The sequence below is a fragment of the Bufo bufo genome, chromosome 9, assembly GCF_905171765.1.
Source record: "Bufo bufo chromosome 9, aBufBuf1.1, whole genome shotgun sequence".
NCBI lineage: Eukaryota > Metazoa > Chordata > Amphibia > Anura > Bufonidae > Bufo > Bufo bufo.
In genome coordinates, this window is record NC_053397.1 from 10,177,138 (window position 1) to 10,196,976 (window position 19,839).

Genomic DNA, 19,839 nt, shown 5'->3' on the forward strand with positions numbered 1-19,839 from the left:
AATGACAAAATGGAAAATTCTAATCACTGGTCATAAGTTGTAATTATGCATAAAATTTGGGAGGAGTGGAAGTTGCCTAAGCTCTATATAAAATATATAACATTTTTTGGTTCAGCCACTAGAGGGCGAAGCACTGCAATAATGCAATACCACCTGAAGACACAGGATCTAGGCTACAAGGTCAGTAATCTGAGCAAAACAGAGAGGGGGGATTTATCACAACTGGTGTAAAGGAAAACGGGCTTAGTTACCGTAGTAACCAATGAGAATCCATATTTAATTTTTCAGAGCTCCATTGGAAAATGGAAGGTGAAATCTGTTTGGATGCTATGGGGAAGTAAGCCTTTTTTACTTTACACCAGTTTGAAAAATCAGAGCCAGAATGTTTAGAAAGACTAGGAGGAAGCACATACATACAGAGGAAAAGTGCCCAAAGTCCATGCATGCAGGAGGCAAACACCCAAAGTCAATGGAAACAGAAGCCTGAAGTCCATGCCAGCAGAAGAAGTGTCAAAAGTCCCTGCAAAGCCAGGAAAAGTGCCCACAGTCCATGTAAACAGAGGGAAAGTATTCAAAGTCCAAGCAAAGTGAAGGAAAGTGCCCAAAGTCCATGCAACCGGAAGGAAAGCACCCAAAGTCCATGCATGCAGAAGGAAAGCACCCAAAGTCCATGGAAAAACAGGAAAAGTGGCCAAAGTCCATGCAAACAGAGAAAAAGTGCCCCAAGTCCATGCAAGCAGAAGGAAAGTACCCAAAGTCCATGCAAACAGAGGGAAAGCACGCAGAGTCCATGCATGCAGAAGGAAAGCACCCAAAGTCCATGCAAACAGAGAGAACGTGCCCCAAGTCCATTCAAGCAGAAGGAAAGTACCCAAAGTCCATGCAAACAGAGGGAAAGCACGCAGAGTCCATGCATGCAGAAGGAAAGCACCCAAAGTCCATGCAAACAGAGAGAACGTGCCCCAAGTCCATTCAAGCAGAAGGAAAGTACCCAAAGTCCATGCAAACAGAGGGAAAGCACGCAGAGTCCAAGCATGCAGAAGGAAAGCACCCAAAGTCCATGCATACAGAAGGAAAGCACCCAAAGTACATGCATGCAGAAGGAAAGCACCCAAAGTCCATGCAACCAGAAGGAAATCACCCAAAGTCCATGAATGCAGAAGGAAAGCACCCAAAGTCCATGGAAAAAGGGGGAAGTGGCCAAAGTCCATGCAAACAGAGAAAAAGTGCCCCAAGTCCATGCAAGCAGAAAGAAAGTACCCAAAGTCCATGCAAACAGTGGGAAAGCACCCAAAGTCTATGCAACCAGAAGGAAAGCACCCAAAGTCCATGGAAAAAGAGAGAAAGCACCCAAAGTCCATGTAAACAGGGGGAAAGCGCCCAAAGTCCATGCAAGTAGAAGGAAAGCACCCAAAGTCCATGCAAACAGAGGGAAAGCACCCAAAGTCCATGCAAACAGAGGGAAAGCACCTAAAGTCCATGAAAGCAGAAGGAACGACCCAAAGACCATGCAACCAGAAGGAAAGCACCCAAAGTCAATCCAACCCGAGGGAAAGCACCCAAAGTCAATCCAAACAGAGGGAAAGCATCCAAAGTCCATGCCACCAGAAGGAAAGCACCCAAAGTCCATGCATGCAGAAGGAAAGCACCCAAAGTCCATGCAAACAGAGGGAAAGCACGCAGAGTCCAAGCATGCAGAAGGAAAGCACCCAAAGTCCATGCCACCAGAAGGAAAGCACCCAAAGTCCATGCATGCAGAAGGAAAGCACCCAAAGTCCATGCAAACAGAGGGAAAGCACGCAGAGTCCATGCATGCAGAAGGAAAGCACCCAAAGTCCATGCAACCAGAAGGAAAGCACCCAAAGTCCATGGAAAAAGAGGGAACATGCCCCAAGTCCATGCAAGCAGAAGGAAAGCACCCAAAGTCTATGAAAAAAAAGGGTAAGGAGGCCAAAGTCCATGCAAGCAGAAAGAAAAGCACCCAAAGTCCATGCAAACAGAGAGAACGTGCCCCAAGTCCATGCAAGCAGAAGGGAAGCACGCAGAGTCCATTCATGCAGAAGGAAAGCACCCAAAGTCCATGAAAGCAGAAGGAACGACCCAAAGACCATGCAACCAGAAGGAAAGCACCCAAAGTCTATGGAAAAAGAGGGAAAGTGCCCCAAGTCCATGCAACCAGAAGGAAAGCACCCAAAGTCTATGGAAAAAGAGGGAAAGTGCCCCAAGTCCATGCAACCAGAAGGAAAGCACCCAAAGTCTATGGAAAAAGAGGGAAAGTGCCCCAAGTCCATGCAACCAGAAGGATAGCAGCCAAAGTCAATGCAAACAGAGGGAAAGCACCTAAATTCCATGCAAACAGAGGGAAAGCACCCAAAGTCCATGCAAACAGAGGGAAAGCACCTAAATTCCATGCAAACAGAAGGAAAGCACCCAAAGTCCATGGAAAAAGAGGGAAAGTGGCCAAAGTCCATGCAAACAGAGAAAAAGTGCCCCAAGTCCATGCAAGCAGAAGGAAAGTACCCAAAGTCCATGCAAACAGAGGGAAAGCAGGCGGAGTCCATGCATGCAGAAGAAAAGCACCCAAAGTCCATGAAAACAGAAGGAACAACCCAAAGACTATGCAACCAGAAGGAAAGCACCCAAAGTCCATGCAAACAGAGGGAAAGCACCCAAAGTCCATGCATGCAAAAGGAAAGCACCCAAAGTCTATGGAAAAAAGAGGGAAAGTGCCCAAAGTCCATGCAAACAGAGGGAAAGTACCCAAAGTTCATGCAAACAGAAGGGAAGCACCCAAAGTCCATGCAAACAGAAGAAAAATACCCAAATTTAATTGAAACAGAAGCAAAGTGCCCAATATCCACGCAAACAGAATTAGTGCCCATAGTTCATGCAAGCAGAAATAAAGCACCAAAAGTCTATGCATGCAGAAGGCAAACACCCAAAGTCCACATAAGCAAATAAAAAGTGCCCAAAGTCAATGCAAACACAAACAGCAGGAACAAGCAAACTCCTTGCAGATGTAGCTGCAGTCAGACTGCAAACCATAACCCCAGTGCACCCTGACTGTAGCACTGACCTCTGAACAGCAGTGCTGACCCTTATTACATACTGACCAGTGTAAGGTGTGGTCACCCATTTACATGTCCGGGACTCTGTGAACGTCTCCAGTCGATACTACAATTATAAAGTGACATATGTGACCATGTGACCGAGGTGACAAGGTCTATAAAATGTGATACTTCCCTTTTAAGGGAAAGAGTAAAAAACATTATACATACCCTGTATGTATTAAAAGGTCGAAGTTCATGGAAGTCCATTTCCTCTGCAGGGGTGGTGCGGTAGCAGCATTTATTTTTGGCAAAATCTTTCAGGGCATTTCTAGCATCATTTTCTGAGACCGATGGGATTCTGCGAAAATGAAGGCAACAAACCAAAATCTGTGATCTTGAATGCAATTCTACAACAGTCAGAAATATATGAGAGCAGGAAACCACGTATCCTAAATTGCCTATATGGAGACTATCTAGCTACCGGTGAGGCTGTCCATGTGGACAAAATTGGGCCCCTGAGGGCAGACAAAGAAGCAATCAATTCTCATGACGATCAGTGGGGTCCCAGCAGTAGGACCCCCACCAATCTAAGAGTTATCCCCTATCCTGTGGATAGGGAATATCTTTTAACACCGGAATACCCCTTTAAGGCTTGTAATGGGAGTAGTGGGGGCCAAACAGGCTCTATGACTCCATCCCAAGAAGCTTCTGGTTCTCTATGTATAATGTCTAATAAAGTCCTCAGCTACGAAGCACCATCTATAACAGTGGTCTATTCATACATTTAACACAAGACATAAAAAGCATAAATTATGCAGATTATTAAACAATGTATAGAATAACCAGTACAAATAATACTAAATAAATAATGGACACAATTGATAGTGAGTTAAAAGTGATGGGTTTAATATAATTTTTTTTTTATATATATGCACCAATCATGGTCATTAATAATATACACTAATCATGGTCACTGTGTTACATACTATGTGGATTTTGTATGTATTTTGAATATATATTTTATTTCTTCTTTTTATTATTTTTTGCTTTATGAGCACAATTTACTATGTATATACATATGGGTTTGTGCCTATCATTTGCCCCTTCATGAGATATCATCTATTTTTGTTATCATTCATGTCCTATCCTTTGTTTGTTTGTTTCCTTTCCCCTTTTGTCCTCTCTCCCACATGGGTCCCCATGCGTTCAGGTCGAGCCTTCATTGCGTGACGCTGCTTCCGGTCTATAAAACGCAGCGCGCGCTTTGATCCAGCGTGATCTGCTGCTTCCGTTATTTGGAACGCGGCGCGCGCTGGTTCGACTGAACGCATGCGCAGATGTCAGTTCCGCCCACCGCTTGTCTCGGCGCGCATTCCTGCCTCTGTGCTGTCCACACAGCCACGATTTATTGTATACAATGATTTTAAGTTGTCCTTGTTGTGTCTGTTGTCTTGAATACATTTGATACTTTTTAGATGTGCGGCTCTTATCTCTGTATTCTCTTTCTTTGATCTTATTGAATGTTTCATACCGTGTGCCGGCACTCGATGTGCCCCTGCCTTCTAGATCTCTGGATCATTGGACCTCCTTGATACTTCTGCACCCCCTATATTTATACCCCTGGGTGTGTCAGTATCGCAAGGCTGTCAGGGCATGCTGGGAGTTGTAGTTTTGCAACAGCGAGCGAGGCTCAGGCTGGAGACCACTGCCTCACAGAATGGATCAAATTATTATTAGTCTTTACTTAAAGGGGTTCTCCGGGATTTTAATATTGGTGCCCTATCCTCAGGATAGTTTATTAATACCAGATCGCCGATCAGCCGCTCTATGCCCGTGCGGCCTTCCCTTCATTGTTTACCCGCTCGCCGTGGACATCGCAGCGATGATCAATGTAATTACACAAAGCCGTCCCATTCCATTCTATGCGATGGCTCCTTCCTATACACTTGAATACTACAGAGCCGTCCCATAGAAGTGAATAGGGGGTGTCCATCGTGCAAGCGCAGCTACCACTCAATTTCCTTTGGCAGTCTCACAGCAACGAATGGAGTGCGCCCTCCTGCACATTTTGAGGGCTCCGTTCTAAGGATAGGTGTGGGTCCCACATACTAACCCTATGCCCCCAATGTCCAAGATGGGACAACCCCTTTAAATCTACAGACTGCGTATATACAGCGATCCTCTCTCTGTTACTATGTATACGACACCAGAAGTTCACTTACGTCCAGCTGGTGTTTGCAGGTGTCGGCATGGAGCCCGGGATCAGCCCCGGTTGTGGTGGCGGCAGAAATTTACCTGTGAACGGCAGGAAAGGCCACATTAGACAAATGGTCAGAAAAATAAATGATAGTCACATAGCAGGGCTGAAAATGAGTCCCTTAAGTTCAACCGAGGGATCAAGAAAAAAGGAAACAATAAATCAAGAAAAAAAGGAAATAGGAAAAAAGGAAATGCGAATGTGTTTTTTTTTTTTTTGACGGTTTGGGCGCCAGTGAGAAGTGAAATGAGAACGAGTTTGTAGATTATGAGAAAATGAAATGTCGTCCTCAATAATCTGTTTGTCGGACACAGTCCGGGTCGATAAATGGGAACGTTCTTCTTTACTTTGACTGGGTTCACATCTGCGGAGAAATTCTGGTTTTCTGTTCCTGCCTAGGAAAAGAAAGCCGGAATCGCCGGATCCTGTGTCCGACTGTAATGAGGTGCATCAGGATCCCAGCATTTTGCAAAAAAAAATTCTACTTCATTCAGAGGTATTTCTCCATTTCTTTCCTGGAATCTGGCTGGAACCATCACCGCAGATGTGAACCTAGCCTTACAAGTACAGACCTAATACCTCCCACAGCTGAAGGTTTGTTACAGTCGTATCCAGTCTAGACAATCTACTGAGATCTAATTAGGCTACTTTCACACTAGCGTTTTTCTTTTCCGGAGCTGAGTTCCGTCCTAGAGGCTCAAATCCGGAAAAGAACTGATCAGTTTTATCCTAACGTTCAGGATGCCTCAGGATGTCTTCAGTTCAGTCTTTTTGACTGATCAGGCTTTTCAGAAAACCGTAACATGTTGTATTTTTATCTCCAGCCAAAAATCCGGAACACTTTGACTGAACGCCGGATCCGGCCTTTTTCCCATGGACTTGCATTAACGCCTGCTCCATCAAACCGGATCGGGCTTTTGCATGTTAAACCCGAAAAACTTCACTTCAAGTCCATAAATGGCAGATAAATTTTTTCTAATGCATTTTTTCATTGTGATCAAAATCCTGATCAGGATTCAAATGTAATCCGTTTTCACATGTTTTTCCGGATCCGGCGGGCAGTTCCGGTGTCGGAATTAAACGCCGGATTCAAACAACGCTAGTGTGAAAATAGCCTTAGCAGCACAAATCTCTCTCCTGTGGTGATAGTTTGTTACAATGTATCAGTATGTGTCAGTCTGGACTCCGGGATGGTCAGCTCACAGAGAATTGTTTAGACTGGATACAATTGTAGCAAACCTTCCTCCTATTAGATCGGGAAGGATATTTAAACTGAAGTTTCTCATTCACTAACAGCAAGCAGAGAAAATGGAGACAAATTGTAACAAAAGTCAATTAGAAAGCATCAGGGCACTTTAGGGCTCATGCACACGAACGTGTGGTGGCCGTGTCGTGCAAACAGCGGGTCTGCAAAATACGGGCACCGGCTGTGTGTGCACCATATCATGGATGTGGGCCCATTCAGTTGAATGGGTCTGCAGTCTGGAAGATACTGGAAGGTACTATGGAGTACTTCCGTGGGTTTTCTCTCCGTGCCTCCGCACCGCAAAAAAAAATATGGAACATGCTATATTTTTCTGCGGTGCAGACGGATCGTGGATCCTTTCAAGTTGAATGGGTCTGCATCCGCCAGCGCAGGCCACATGGATGCAATTTGCGATCCCCAATGCACAGCGCACCCATGTGATTTTTGTGCCTATTATCGGGGACAAGCCTTCATCGGGTGATGGGCATCTTTCAACCTGTTGATCCCTAGTTGTTACATAAAGCATAGTGCGGCACCGCAGGGACTCCATCTGCTTCCACACGGACCTCACCACACACTCAGCTCTGCTATGCGCCTGTCGCTCTTTGCTGCTAAGAACTATATAAAGTTCTTTCCCAGCATCTCAAGGATGGAGATTTAGAGAAAAGCAGCCTCCTCCTAATTAGTAGCAGAAAACATTATAAAAGGCGACATTCATCCAGACTAATTGGAGACCCATGTAATAAACATGAGAGGTCATGAGTGCATCACCCCCGGAATCAAACCGTCCTCGGTCACAGTCCACACATCGAGTGTCTGCTCTGGAGCTTCAGCTGCAGAATCTGCGGTTCAGATGTTACTTAGATCTATCTGCTCCTGGAAAAGCTGTGTAATCTCCAGTATGGCCTCCATGACGACTCCAGCCAGGGTTGTTACCTCCTGAATGGTAAATCTGTCTATTCACCTTTCACCTTTTATTATTCAGAAATCAAGGAAAGCTGGGTGCCCGCATATGTAAGTGCCCCCACAGCCAGCCTCATATTCCAGCAGCTGAAATCTTCCTGAATTACAGATGTAGCAAAGTTTTCAAAGCCTTTTGTTGCACTAAAGTTTGCTACATCTGTACATAGAAAGCTTTGCCTGCAGCGCCCCTGCAGGAAGAACAGGGTATAACATCCATGACTTAACAATACAGCTCAAGAGATGGATGGTGGTTTTTGTTCCACTGACCCAGTTTACTTTGGCTACTGGCATAGATTCTGGAATTAAAGGAAGGCATCCAAATATAGACAGTCCCTTTAAATATTACAATGATATGTCTAACGAAATGTAACATCAGTAAGCAAAGTAGTCCACTTACCGCCATCATCGCTGCCCATGCCTTCATACCCTGGAATAACCTCCCAGTCAGCGGGTGGCGCTGTTGGACCATCAGTGACTACTGCAGGTGCAGTAAGAGGAGCCCCCTGCGACGTCATGGCTGGAGCCATAGCTGGATTCATTAGCGCTGACGACATTGCTTTCTCTGGATAGTTTCATAATTCAGGGAGCAGAGCACAGATAGAGAGAGATTAGGTGACAATCAATGTAAGGATCGAATCATAGACTCATCAGTCGGCTCGTCCTCCTACTGCCCAGAACAGAGCAGGATCAGACTACACAGGGTTGGTTTGTAGTCTGTAACCATGGAGACACGCGGTTCTGCCTAGGAGCTGTGGACACAAAGCGGCAGGATCTTTTTATTGCAATGCTTTGTTTTATTTTAGGGTACTTTCACACTTGCGGCAGAGGATTCCGGCAGGCAGTTCCGTCGCCAGATCCGTCAAAACGTATGCAAACTGATGGCATTTGTCAGACGCAGCAGGATCCTAATCCATCTGACAAATGCATTGAAATGGCGGATCCGTCTCTGGTGTCATCCGGCATTTCAATGTGTGACAGTAGCCTAAGATGCATTTGCAAAACTCTAAGAATTGGGAAACTGATTGTGTCAGCGTTGTTACGGTTCATTGTCCATTGCAGCATTCCTGGAACCATCCTTGCGAAAGTCTGCACGCCTGTACATGGTGCGGCTTATCTATCTTTATGTGCTGTCATCAGTGGAGGAAAGTATACGATTGTTATGACGTATTGTAAATGAGCAGCGCTGTCATGGGGGCAATGAGGCCGACTGTTGTTTGCTCCAGCTTTTTGATCTATTTCTCACTTACCTAAAATGTATCGGGACAGATCTGATGAGTCTCGTACTAACAATAAGCTGAAGGTTTGTTACAGTGTATCCCCCACAGATAATCCCCTGTGAGCTAAACACAGCAGCAGCGCAAATCTCTCTGCTCTCCTGGACTGCAAACCGATACATTTCACCTGCACTGATACACTGTAGCAGAGGAGTAGCTAGGCTTCCAGCACCCGGGGCAAGGAATCCAGATTGGCCCAGTCCTCCCCAACGCACCCCGCCACACAAATTTACATAAAGACGAATAAGTTCAGCGGCGTGCGTCACGTGGTGCGGCAAACTTTTTTTTATACTAAGCCGCTCCTCTAACTCCACCCAATGCATAACTAACTATACTCACTGAGTCCCACTTACCTAATAAACTCTACCCCAGGGACCAACACACCTGCGATAAACGAAAGAACCAACTGGTTCTACCGCATTCAGGGTGCCTTGCCACCGCCGGCACGATGTCTGCTGGATCTGGAACAAGGTCCCTGTGGTGATAAAGCAAAAAGAATAATCACATAAGGAAGGGATGGTGACGGCCCCTGTGAAATCCCCAGCAGGGGGCGCTGTGCTGGCCTGTAAGACCGAGCCATCCTAATGTACACTGCTCAAAAAAATAAAGGGAACACAAAAATAACACATCCTAGATCTGAATTAATTAAATATTCTTTTGAAATACTTTGTTCTTTACATAGTTGAATGTGCGGACAACAAAATCACACAAAAATAAAAATATGGAAATCAAATTTTTCAGCCCATGGAGGTCTGGATTTGGAGTCACACTCAAAATTAAAGTGGAAAAACACACTACAGGCTGATCCAACTTTGATGTAATGTCCTTAAAACAAGTCAAAATGAGGCTCAGTAGTGTGTGTGGCCTCCACGTGCCTGTATGACCTCCCTACAACGCCTGTGCATGCTCCTGATGAGGTGGCGGACGGTCTCCTGAGGGATCTCCTCCCAGACCTGGACTAAAGCATCTGCCAACTCCTGGACAGTCTGTGGTGCAACGTGACGTTGGTGGATAGAGCGAGACATGATGTCCCAGATGTGCTCAATTGGATTCAGGTCTGGGGAATGGGCGGGCCAGTCCATAGCATCAATGCCTTCGTCTTGCAGGAACTGCTGACACACTCCAGCCACATGAAGTCTAGCATTGTCTTGCATTAGGAGGAACCCAGGGCCAACCGCACCAGCATATGGTCTCACAAGGGGTCTGAGGATCTCATCTCGGTACCTAATGGCAGTCAGGCTACCTCTGGCGAGCACATGGAGGGCTGTGCGGCCCTCCAAAGAAATGCCACCCACACCATTACTGACCCAATGCCAAACCGGTCATGCTGGAGGATGTTGCAGGCAGCAGAACGTTCTCCACGGCGTCTCCAGACTCTGTCACGTCTGTCACATGTGCTCAGTGTGAACCTGCTTTCATCTGTGAAGAGCACAGGGCGCCATTGGCGAATTTGCCAATCTTGGTGTTCTCTGGCAAATGCCTAACGTCCTGCACGGTGTTGGGCTGTAAGCACAACCCCCACCTGTGGACCTCGGGCCCTCATATCACCCTCATGGAGTCTGTTTCTGACTGTTTGAGCAGACACATGCACATTTGTGGCCTGCTGGAGGTCATTTTGCAGGGCTCTGGCAGTGCTCCTCCTGTTCCTCCTTGCACAAAGGCGGAGGTAGCGGTCCTGCTGCTGGGTTGTTGCCCTCCTACGGTCTCCTCTACGTCTCCTGATGTACTGGCCTGTCTCCTGGTAGCGCCTCCATGCTCTGGACACTACGCTGACAGACACAGCAAACCTTCTTGCCACAGCTCGCATTGATGTGCCATCCTGGATAAGCTGCACTACCTGAGCCACTTGTGTGGGTTGTAGACTCCGTCTCATGCTACCACTAGAGTGAAAGCACCGCCAGCATTCAAAAGTGACCAAAACATCAGCCAGGAAGCATAGGAACTGAGAAGTGTTCTGTGGTCACCACCTGCAGAACCACTCCTTTATTGGGGGTGTCTTGCTAATTGCCTATAATTTCCACCTGTTGTCTATCCCATTTGCACAACAGCATGTGAAATTGATTGTCACTCAGTGTTGATTCCTAAGTGGACAGTTTGATTTCACAGAAGTGTGATTGACTTGGAGTTACATTGTGTTGTTTAAGTGTTCCCTTTATTTTTTTGAGCAGTGTATAACAGGGTACTCAAGGGCATCTCCCCTTAGTGCCACCTCATAGTAGTCATGCCCACATTGTGCCACCTCATAGTAGTCATGCCCACATTGTGCCCTCACACTGCAGTTTTGTCCTCCTTGCGCCCCTTCACAGTAGTTATGCCCCCCTTTGTGCCCCTTCAAAGTACTTATGCCTATCTTTGTGCCCCTACACAGTAGTTTTGGCCACCATTGTGCCCCTTCATAATAGTTTTGGCCACCATTGTGCCCCTTCACAATAGTTTTGGCCACCATTGTGCCCCTTCACAGTAGTTTTGGCCACCATTGTGCCCCTTCACAGTAGTTTTGGCCACCATTGTGCCCCTTCACAGTAGTTTTGGCCACCATTGTGCCCCTTCACAGTAGTTTTGGCCACCATTGTGCCCCTTCACAGTAGTTTTGGCCACCATTGTGCCCCTTAACAGTAGTTATGCCTACCTTTGTTCCCCTTCATAGTACTTATGCCCATCTGTGTGCCCCTTCACAGTAGTTATGCTCACCTTTGAGCCCCTTCACAGTAGTTATGCCCACCTTTGAGCCCCTTCACAGTAGTTATGCCCACCTTTGAGCCCCTTCACAGTAGTTATGCCCACCTTTGTGCCCCTTCACAGTAGTTTTGGCCACCTTTGTGCCCCTTCACAGTAGATATGCCCACCGTTGTGCCCCCTCATTGTAGTTATGTCCTCCTTGTACCCCCTTTCGGCCCCTTGTGCCCTCTCTAGCTTTATAAAAAACAAAAACCACAAATACTCACCTGTTGCCCTGATGATCGGCACATCCTGCGTTCCTCAGTAGCAGCAGCACGACGCGCTCTCACACCCGCTGCGCCGCTGGCTGTGCAGGAGGCTGATTCCCGGGCTTTCATCTCTCCTCGCACAGTGCGATGTGCGGCTGCTGGGGACTGTGGGGGACCAGCGGAACAGTGAAGCAGGGAGCAGACGGCTCCCTACTTCACCATCTAAATGAACTGCCCGGCAGGTGCCCCCCCCCAAGCCTCTGCACCCAGGTCACATGCCTCAGCTGCGCCCCCCTGCTCCCCTGCTCCCCTGCTCCCCTGCACTGTAGCAAACAGTCAGGATAGAAGATAGATTTGTAAAAGGCCTCATGCACACGACCATATGCATTTTGCAGTCCACAAATTGCAGCCGCCCTTGTTGCAGCCGTATTTTTTGCAGACCCATTGACTTCAATAGGTCCATGGTCCACATTTTACAGCCATTCTGCAAAGATTATAAGACGCAGACCACGGAACTATAGAAGTCAATGGGACCGCAAAAAAGTGTTGATGGCACGCAGATTCGCAGTGTACGGACACCAAAATGGACACAGCCGTGTGCATGAGGCATGTTTAGCCCAAATTATAATAACCTTCAAGCAGAATTTTGAGAACGGTGAAGAATTGAAACACAAATTACACTAGAAAGTTGCAGAGCTTTTCAATAAGGAGGATGAGTCCTGTGACGGGTCCTACCTGATGGCATGAGGTAATTGGGGTCGAACGGCTGCCCCATGGCTCCATAGTTGGTGGAGTTTGGTGCTCTGAGAATAAGAAAATAATTAGAATAACTCATAACCTTCAGACATAAAGGTAAAGAAATCCAGTTCTAAAAAAGTTTTTTCAGTCTCAATTGGGAATGTCGTCCAGCTTTCCCAGACTCCAGAATGGGAATTCAGCAATTCCTGAAACTATTCCCACAACTTTCTCTTCTGCCATTCAGTCCCTTAGAAAAGCTGGGAGACATCCCATGTGGGAATTCATGTTGACCAGTCCTCTCGATGGTTGCAGTCACCATTAAACCCCTATCACACAGAGCAACAGAACAAGCAGGGGCTGCGAAGCTGAAGGATTCTGGTGAAACTTTGGCAGACATTAAGACCAGGGACACACATGACGGTAAATCTAGCAGACCCGTCCACTGCGGATTTTGCTCCTTTTCCGAGGTAAAAATGCACAAAAAACCACATAGTATTTTTGGCAGAAATGCCAGCAGATTTCACTCTCCGCATTGGAAATGGTGAAATCCGCAAAATAAATCCGCTGTATAAAATGATTCCGATTTCAAATCCACAATAGCGCAGCTTTTCTGCTGCATTCTTTTTACACGGCGTGTGGAAGAAAATTCTGAAATTCTCATCCACTTTGCAGGTTCTGCGGATATGCCGCACAAAAATCCACAGCTAATCAGTCACATGTGACCCCGGCCTTAAGCTACAGCTTTAAGCTGAGGCGCGGCTTCCTGGACATGAGACATAATGAGTAGCAGCAATAACAGAATTTCCCATTCTAATTGCATCAGTGCAGTTATTATCATGAGACTGGGAGATCACACCGTGGTAATAATAGATAATGTGCAGTGTTCACACAGTAAAAGGCTCAGGCTTAGTCCGAGGCGGCCGCCAGCATCCCCGTCTTTCAACCCCAGTAATGAACCATATATAGGGAGATGTTGCAATAATCCCAAAAATCCCTGCAAAATGGTGATACAGAGCAAAGTCACCACAGGGTCGTCACCTGCTCCTCATATTTAGTACAATTTAAATGGACACCTGAAAACCCAACTCTGCAACTAGATAATTAAATAAATGTGTTGCAATGATAAATGGCAAATACAGAGAGAAATAGATTGTATTCTCCTGTCCTACAGTCATCCTCTCCCCTGAAATGGCTGATACCAGGGAGCAATAGACTGTATTCTCCTGTCCTACAGTCATCCTCTCCCCTGAAATGACTGATAACAGGGGGCAATAGACTGTATTCTCCTGTCCTACAGTCATCCTCTCCTCTGAAATGGCTGATAACAGGGGACAATAGACTGTATTCTCCTGTCCTACAGTCATCCTCCCCCCTGAAATGGCTGATAACAGGGGGCAATAGACTGTATTCTCCTGTCCTACAGTCATCCTCTCCCCTGAAATGGCTGATAACAGGGGGCAATAGACTGTATTCTCCTGTCCTACAGTCATCCTCTCCCCTGAAATGGCTGATAACAGGGAGCAATAGACTGTATTCTCCTGTCCTACAGTCATCCTCTCCCCTGAAATGGCTGATAACAGGGGGCAATAGACTGTATTCTCCTGTCCTACAGTCATCCTCTCCCCTGAAATGGCTGATAACAGGGGGCAATAGACTGTATTCTCCTGTCCTACAGTCATCCTCTCCCCTGAAATGGCTGATAACAGGGAGCAATAGACTGTATTCTCCTGTCCTACAGTCGTCCTCTCCCCTGAAATGGCTGATAACAGGGGACAATAGACTGTATTCTCCTGTCCTACAGTCATCCTCTCCCCTGAAATGGCTGATAACAGGGAGCAATAGACTGTATTCTCCTGTCCTACAGTCATCCTCTCCTCTGAAATGGCTGATAACAGGGGGCAATAGACTGTATTCTCCTGTCCTACATTCATCCTCTCCCCTGAAATGGCTGATAACAGGGGGCAATAGATAGTATTCTCCTGTCCTACAGTCGTCCTCTCCCCTGAAATGGCTGATAACAGGGGGCAATAGACTGTATTCTCCTGTCCTACAGTCATCCTCTCCCCTGAAATGGCTGATAACAGGGGACAATAGACTGTATTCTGCTGTCCTACAGTCATCCTCTCCCCTGAAATGGCTGATAACAGGGGGCAATAGATTGTATTCTCCTGTCCTACAGTCATCCTCTCCCCTGAAATGGCTGATAACAGGGGACAATAGATTGTATTCTCCTGTCCTACAGTCATCCTCTCCCCTGAAATGGCTGATAACAGGGGGTAATAGACTGTATTCTCCTGTCCTACAGTCATCCTCTCCCCTGAAATGGCTGATAACAGGGGGCAATAGACTGTATTCTCCTGTCCTACAGTCATCCTCTCCCCTGAAATGGCTGATAACAGGGAGCAATAGACTGTATTCTCCTGTCCTACAGTCATCCTCTCCCCTGAAATGGCTGATAACAGGGGACAATAGACTGTATTCTCCTGTCCTACAGTCATCCTCTCCCCTGAAATGGCTGATAACAGGGGGCAATAGACTGTATTCTACTGTCCTACAGTCGTCCTCTCCCCTGAAATGGCTGATAACAGGGAGCAATAGACTGTATTCTCCTGTCCTACAGTCATCCTCTCCCCTGAAATGGCTGATAACAGGGGGCAATAGACTGTATTCTACTGTCCTACAGTCGTCCTCTCCCCTGAAATGGCTGATAACAGGGGGCAATAGACTGTATTCTCCTGTCCTACAGTCATCCTCTCCCCTGAAATGGCTGATAACAGGGAGCAATAGATTGTATTCTCCTGTCCTACAGTCATCCTCTCCCCTGAAATGGCTGATAACAGGGGGCAATAGACTGTATTCTCCTGTCCTACAGTCGTCCTCTCCCCTGAAATGGCTGATAACAGGGAGCAATAGATTGTATTCTCCTGTCCTACAGTCATCCTCTCCCCTGAAATGGCTGATAACAGGGGGCAATAGACTGTATTCTACTGTCCTACAGTCGTCCTCTCCCCTGAAATGGCTGATAACAGGGGGCAATAGACTGTATTCTCCTGTCCTACAGTCATCCTCTCCTCTGAAATGGCTGATAACAGGAGGCAATAGACTGTATTCTCCTGTCCTACAGTCATCCTCTCCCCTGAAATGGCTGATAACAGGGGGCAATAGACTGTATTCTCCTGTCCTACAGTCATCCTCTCCCCTGAAATGGCTGATAACAGGGAGCAATAGACTGTATTCTCCTGTCCTACAGTCATCCTCTCCCCTGAAATGGCTGATAACAGGGGGCAATAGACTGTATTCTCCTGTCCTACAGTCATCCTCTCCCCTGAAATGGCTGATAACAGGGGGCAATAGACTGTATTCTCCTGTCCTACAGTCATCCTCTCCCCTGAAATGGGTGATAACAGGGGGCAATAGACTGTATTCTCCTGTCCTACAGTCATCCTCTCCCCTGAAATGGCTGATAACAGGGGGCAATAGACTGTATTCTCCTGTCCTACAGTCATCCTCTCCCCTGAAATGGCTGATAACAGGGGGCAATAGACTGTATTCTCCTGTCCTACAGTCATCCTCTCCCCTGAAATGGCTGATAACAGGGGGCAATAGACTGTATTCTACTGTCCTACAGTCGTCCTCTCCCCTGAAATGGCTGATAACAGGGAGCAATAGACTGTATTCTCCTGTCCTACAGTCATCCTCTCCCCTGAAATGGCTGATAACAGGGGGCAATAGACTGTATTCTACTGTCCTACAGTCGTCCTCTCCCCTGAAATGGCTGATAACAGGGGGCAATAGACTGTATTCTCCTGTCCTACAGTCATCCTCTCCCCTGAAATGGCTGATAACAGGGGGCAATAGACTGTATTCTCATGTCCTACAGTCATCCTCTCCCCTGAAATGTCTGATAACAGCGGGTAATAGACTGTATTCTCCTGTCCTACAGTCATCCTCTCCCCTGAAATGGCTGATAACAGGGGGCAATAGATTGTATTCTCCTGTCCAACAGTCATCCTCTCCCCTGAAATGGCTGATAACAGGGAGCAATAGATTGTATTCTCCTGTCCTACAGTCATCCTCTCCCCTGAAATGGCTGATAACAGGGGGCAATAGACTGTATTCTACTGTCCTACAGTCGTCCTCTCCCCTGAAATGGCTGATAACAGGGGGCAATAGACTGTATTCTCCTGTCCTACAGTCATCCTCTCCTCTGAAATGGCTGATAACAGGAGGCAATAGACTGTATTCTCCTGTCCTACAGTCATCCTCTCCCCTGAAATGGCTGATAACAGGGGGCAATAGACTGTATTCTCCTGTCCTACAGTCATCCTCTCCCCTGAAATGGCTGATAACAGGGAGCAATAGACTGTATTCTCCTGTCCTACAGTCATCCTCTCCCCTGAAATGGCTGATAACAGGGGGCAATAGACTGTATTCTCCTGTCCTACAGTCATCCACTCCCCTGAAATGGCTGATAACAGGGGGCAATAGACTGTATTCTCCTGTCCTACAGTCATCCTCTCCCCTGAAATGGGTGATAACAGGGGGCAATAGACTGTATTCTCCTGTCCTACAGTCATCCTCTCCCCTGAAATGGCTGATAACAGGGGGCAATAGACTGTATTCTCCTGTCCTACAGTCATCCTCTCCCCTGAAATGGCTGATAACAGGGGGCAATAGACTGTATTCTCCTGTCCTACAGTCATCCTCTCCCCTGAAATGGCTGATAACAGGGGGCAATAGACTGTATTCTCCTGTCCTACAGTCATCCTCTCCCCTGAAATGGCTGATAACGGGGGGCAATAGACTGTATTCTCCTGTCCTACAGTCATCCTCTCCTCTGAAATGGCTGATAACAGGGGGCAATAGACTGTATTCTCCTGTCCTACAGTCATCCTCTGCCCTGAAATGTCTGATAACAGGAGGCAATAGACTGTATTCTCCTGTCCTAGAGTCATCCTCTCCCCTGAAATGGCTGATAACAGGGAGCAATAGATTGTATTCTCCTGTCCTACAGTCATCCTCTCCCCTGAAATGGCTGATAACAGGGAGCAATAGATTGTATTCTCCTGTCCTACAGTCATCCTCTCCCCTGAAATGGCTGATAACAGGGAGCAATAGACTGTATTCTCCTGTCCTACAGTCATCCTCTCCCCTGAAATGGCTGATAACAGGGGGCAATAGACTGTATTCTCCTGTCCTACAGTCATCCTCTCCTCTGAAATGGCTGATAACAGGGGGCAATAGACTGTATTCTCCTGTCCTACAGTCATCCTCTCCCCTGAAATGGGTGATAACAGGGAGCAATAGACTGTATTCTCCTGTCCTACAGTCATCCTCCTCTCCCCTGAAATGGCTGATAACAGGGAGCAATAGATTGTATTCTCCTGTCCTACAGTCGTCCTCTCCCCTGAAATGGTTGATAACAGGGGGCAATAGACTGTATTCTCCTGTCCTACAGTCATCCTCTCCCCTGAAATGGCTGATAACAGGGGGCAATAGACTGTATTCTGCTGTCCTACAGTCATCCTCTCCCCTGAAATGGCTGATAACAGGGGGCAATAGACTGTATTCTCCTGTCCTACAGTCATCCTCTCCCCCCAAATGGCTGATAACAGGGAGCAATAGACTGTATTCTCCTGTCCTACAGTCATCCTCTCTCCTGAAATGGCTGATAACAGGGGGCAATAGACTGTATTCTCCTGTCCTACAGTCATCCTCTCCTCTGAAATGGCTGATAACAGGAGGCAATAGACTGTATTCTCCTGTCCTACAGTCATCCTCTCCCCTGAAATGGCTGATAACAGGGAGCAATAGACTGTATTCTCCTGTCCTACAGTCATCCTCTCCCCTGAAATGGCTGATAACAGGGGGCAATAGACTGTATTCTCCTGTCCTACAGTCATCCTCTCCCCTGAAATGGCTGATAACAGGGGGCAATAGACTGTATTCTCCTGTCCTACAGTCATCCTCTCCCTGAAATGGGTGATAACAGGGGGCAATAGACTGTATTCTCCTGTCCTACAGTCATCCTCTCCCCTGAAATGGCTGATAACAGGGGGCAATAGACTGTATTCTCCTGTCCTACAGTCATCCTCTCTCCTGAAATGGCTGATAACAGGGGGCAATAGACTGTATTCTCCTGTCCTACAGTCATCCTCTCCCCTGAAATGGCTGATAACAGGGGGCAATAGACTGTATTCTCCTGTCCTACAGTCATCCTCTCCCCTGAAATGGCTGATAACGGGGGGCAATAGACTGTATTCTCCTGTCCTACAGTCATCCTCTCCTCTGAAATGGCTGATAACAGGGGGCAATAGACTGTATTCTCCTGTCCTACAGTCATCCTCTCCTCTGAAATGGCTGATAACAGGGGGCAATAGACTGTATTCTCCTGTCCTACAGTCATCCTCTCAACTGAAATGGGTGATAACAGGGAGCAATAGACTGTATTCTCCTGTCCTACAGTCATCCTCCTCTCCCCTGAAATGGCTGATAACAGGGAGCAATAGATTGTATTCTCCTGTCCTACAGTCGTCCTCTCCCCTGAAATGGTTGATAACAGGGGGCAATAGACTGTATTCTCCTGTCCTACAGTCATCCTCTCCCCTGAAATGGCTGATAACAGGGAGCAATAGATTGTATTCTCCTGTCCTACAGTCATCCTCTCCCCTGAAATGGCTGATAACAGGGGGCAATAGACTGTATTCTGCTGTCCTACAGTCATCCTCTCCCCTGAAATGGCTGATAACAGGGGGCAATAGACTGTATTCTCCTGTCCTACAGTCATCCTCTCTCCTGAAATGGCTGATAACAGGGCACAGTCCCACAGATGCCTGCTGTCCAGACTTTAGGATATGCTTCCTCTTAAATCATGGTTGGCCATCCTGTGATAGGGCACGCTGAACTTTGTAGTTCTACAGTGACTGTTCTGTAATAGAAATGAACAGTAGCAAAACTGATACAAAGTAACGACACAGGATTGACATGTCACTGACCTGATCCCCCTGTGCTCCTCCATGACCACAGAATGTGACTGAAAGAAGTATAACGAGCTCACTTCCTCTTCCTTATGCGGATTATTACACAATTCTCCGCCCAGCCGGGTCACCACTTTCGGTTTCTTTTCTCCGGTTACAACCCCGTACTGCTGTGCATTCCCAAATGGTAAAAACTATAAAGAACTGTTACTTCCAGAACTGAAGGTTTGTTACAAGTGTAGCTGGACAATCCTGTGTGAGCCATTAACAGGCTTGACTCCAGACTGATACAATGTATCAGGGTAGATAAATGTGTCAAACTATCAAGAGATGAGAGGTTCCAGCTGCTTATGTGAGGATTCGATTGTAACAATTTAACAAACCGTCAGAGAATGAATGGACTTTTG

At 46.9% G+C, this 19,839-nt stretch overlaps 2 protein-coding genes across 2 annotated transcripts in view; one reads left to right on the forward strand and one right to left on the reverse strand.

The window, feature by feature from the left end:
* Positions 1-3,107, forward strand: LOC120978825 (ribosome-binding protein 1-like). The gene is made up of 2 exons (XM_040407190.1): positions 1-1,325; positions 1,387-3,107. The coding sequence occupies exons 1-2, from the start codon at positions 611-613 to the stop codon at positions 2,082-2,084; spliced, it is 1,413 nt and encodes a 470-aa protein (XP_040263124.1). The 5' UTR covers positions 1-610; the 3' UTR covers positions 2,085-3,107.
* Positions 1-19,542, reverse strand: part of LOC120978826 (protein SSUH2 homolog) — a 28,823-nt gene extending 9,281 nt beyond the window's left edge. The window contains exons 1-6 of the mRNA XM_040407191.1: positions 19,451-19,542; positions 12,453-12,520; positions 7,914-8,078; positions 5,273-5,345; positions 3,279-3,408; positions 3,114-3,174 (exon numbers count right to left, since the gene is read on the reverse strand). Coding sequence (XP_040263125.1) covers positions 3,114-3,174; positions 3,279-3,408; positions 5,273-5,345; positions 7,914-8,078; positions 12,453-12,520; positions 19,451-19,473 — 520 coding nt within the window. The 5' untranslated portion in view covers positions 19,474-19,542. The remainder of the gene's footprint in view (positions 1-3,113; positions 3,175-3,278; positions 3,409-5,272; positions 5,346-7,913; positions 8,079-12,452; positions 12,521-19,450) is intronic.
* Between the last annotated feature and the right edge of the window lie 297 nt (positions 19,543-19,839).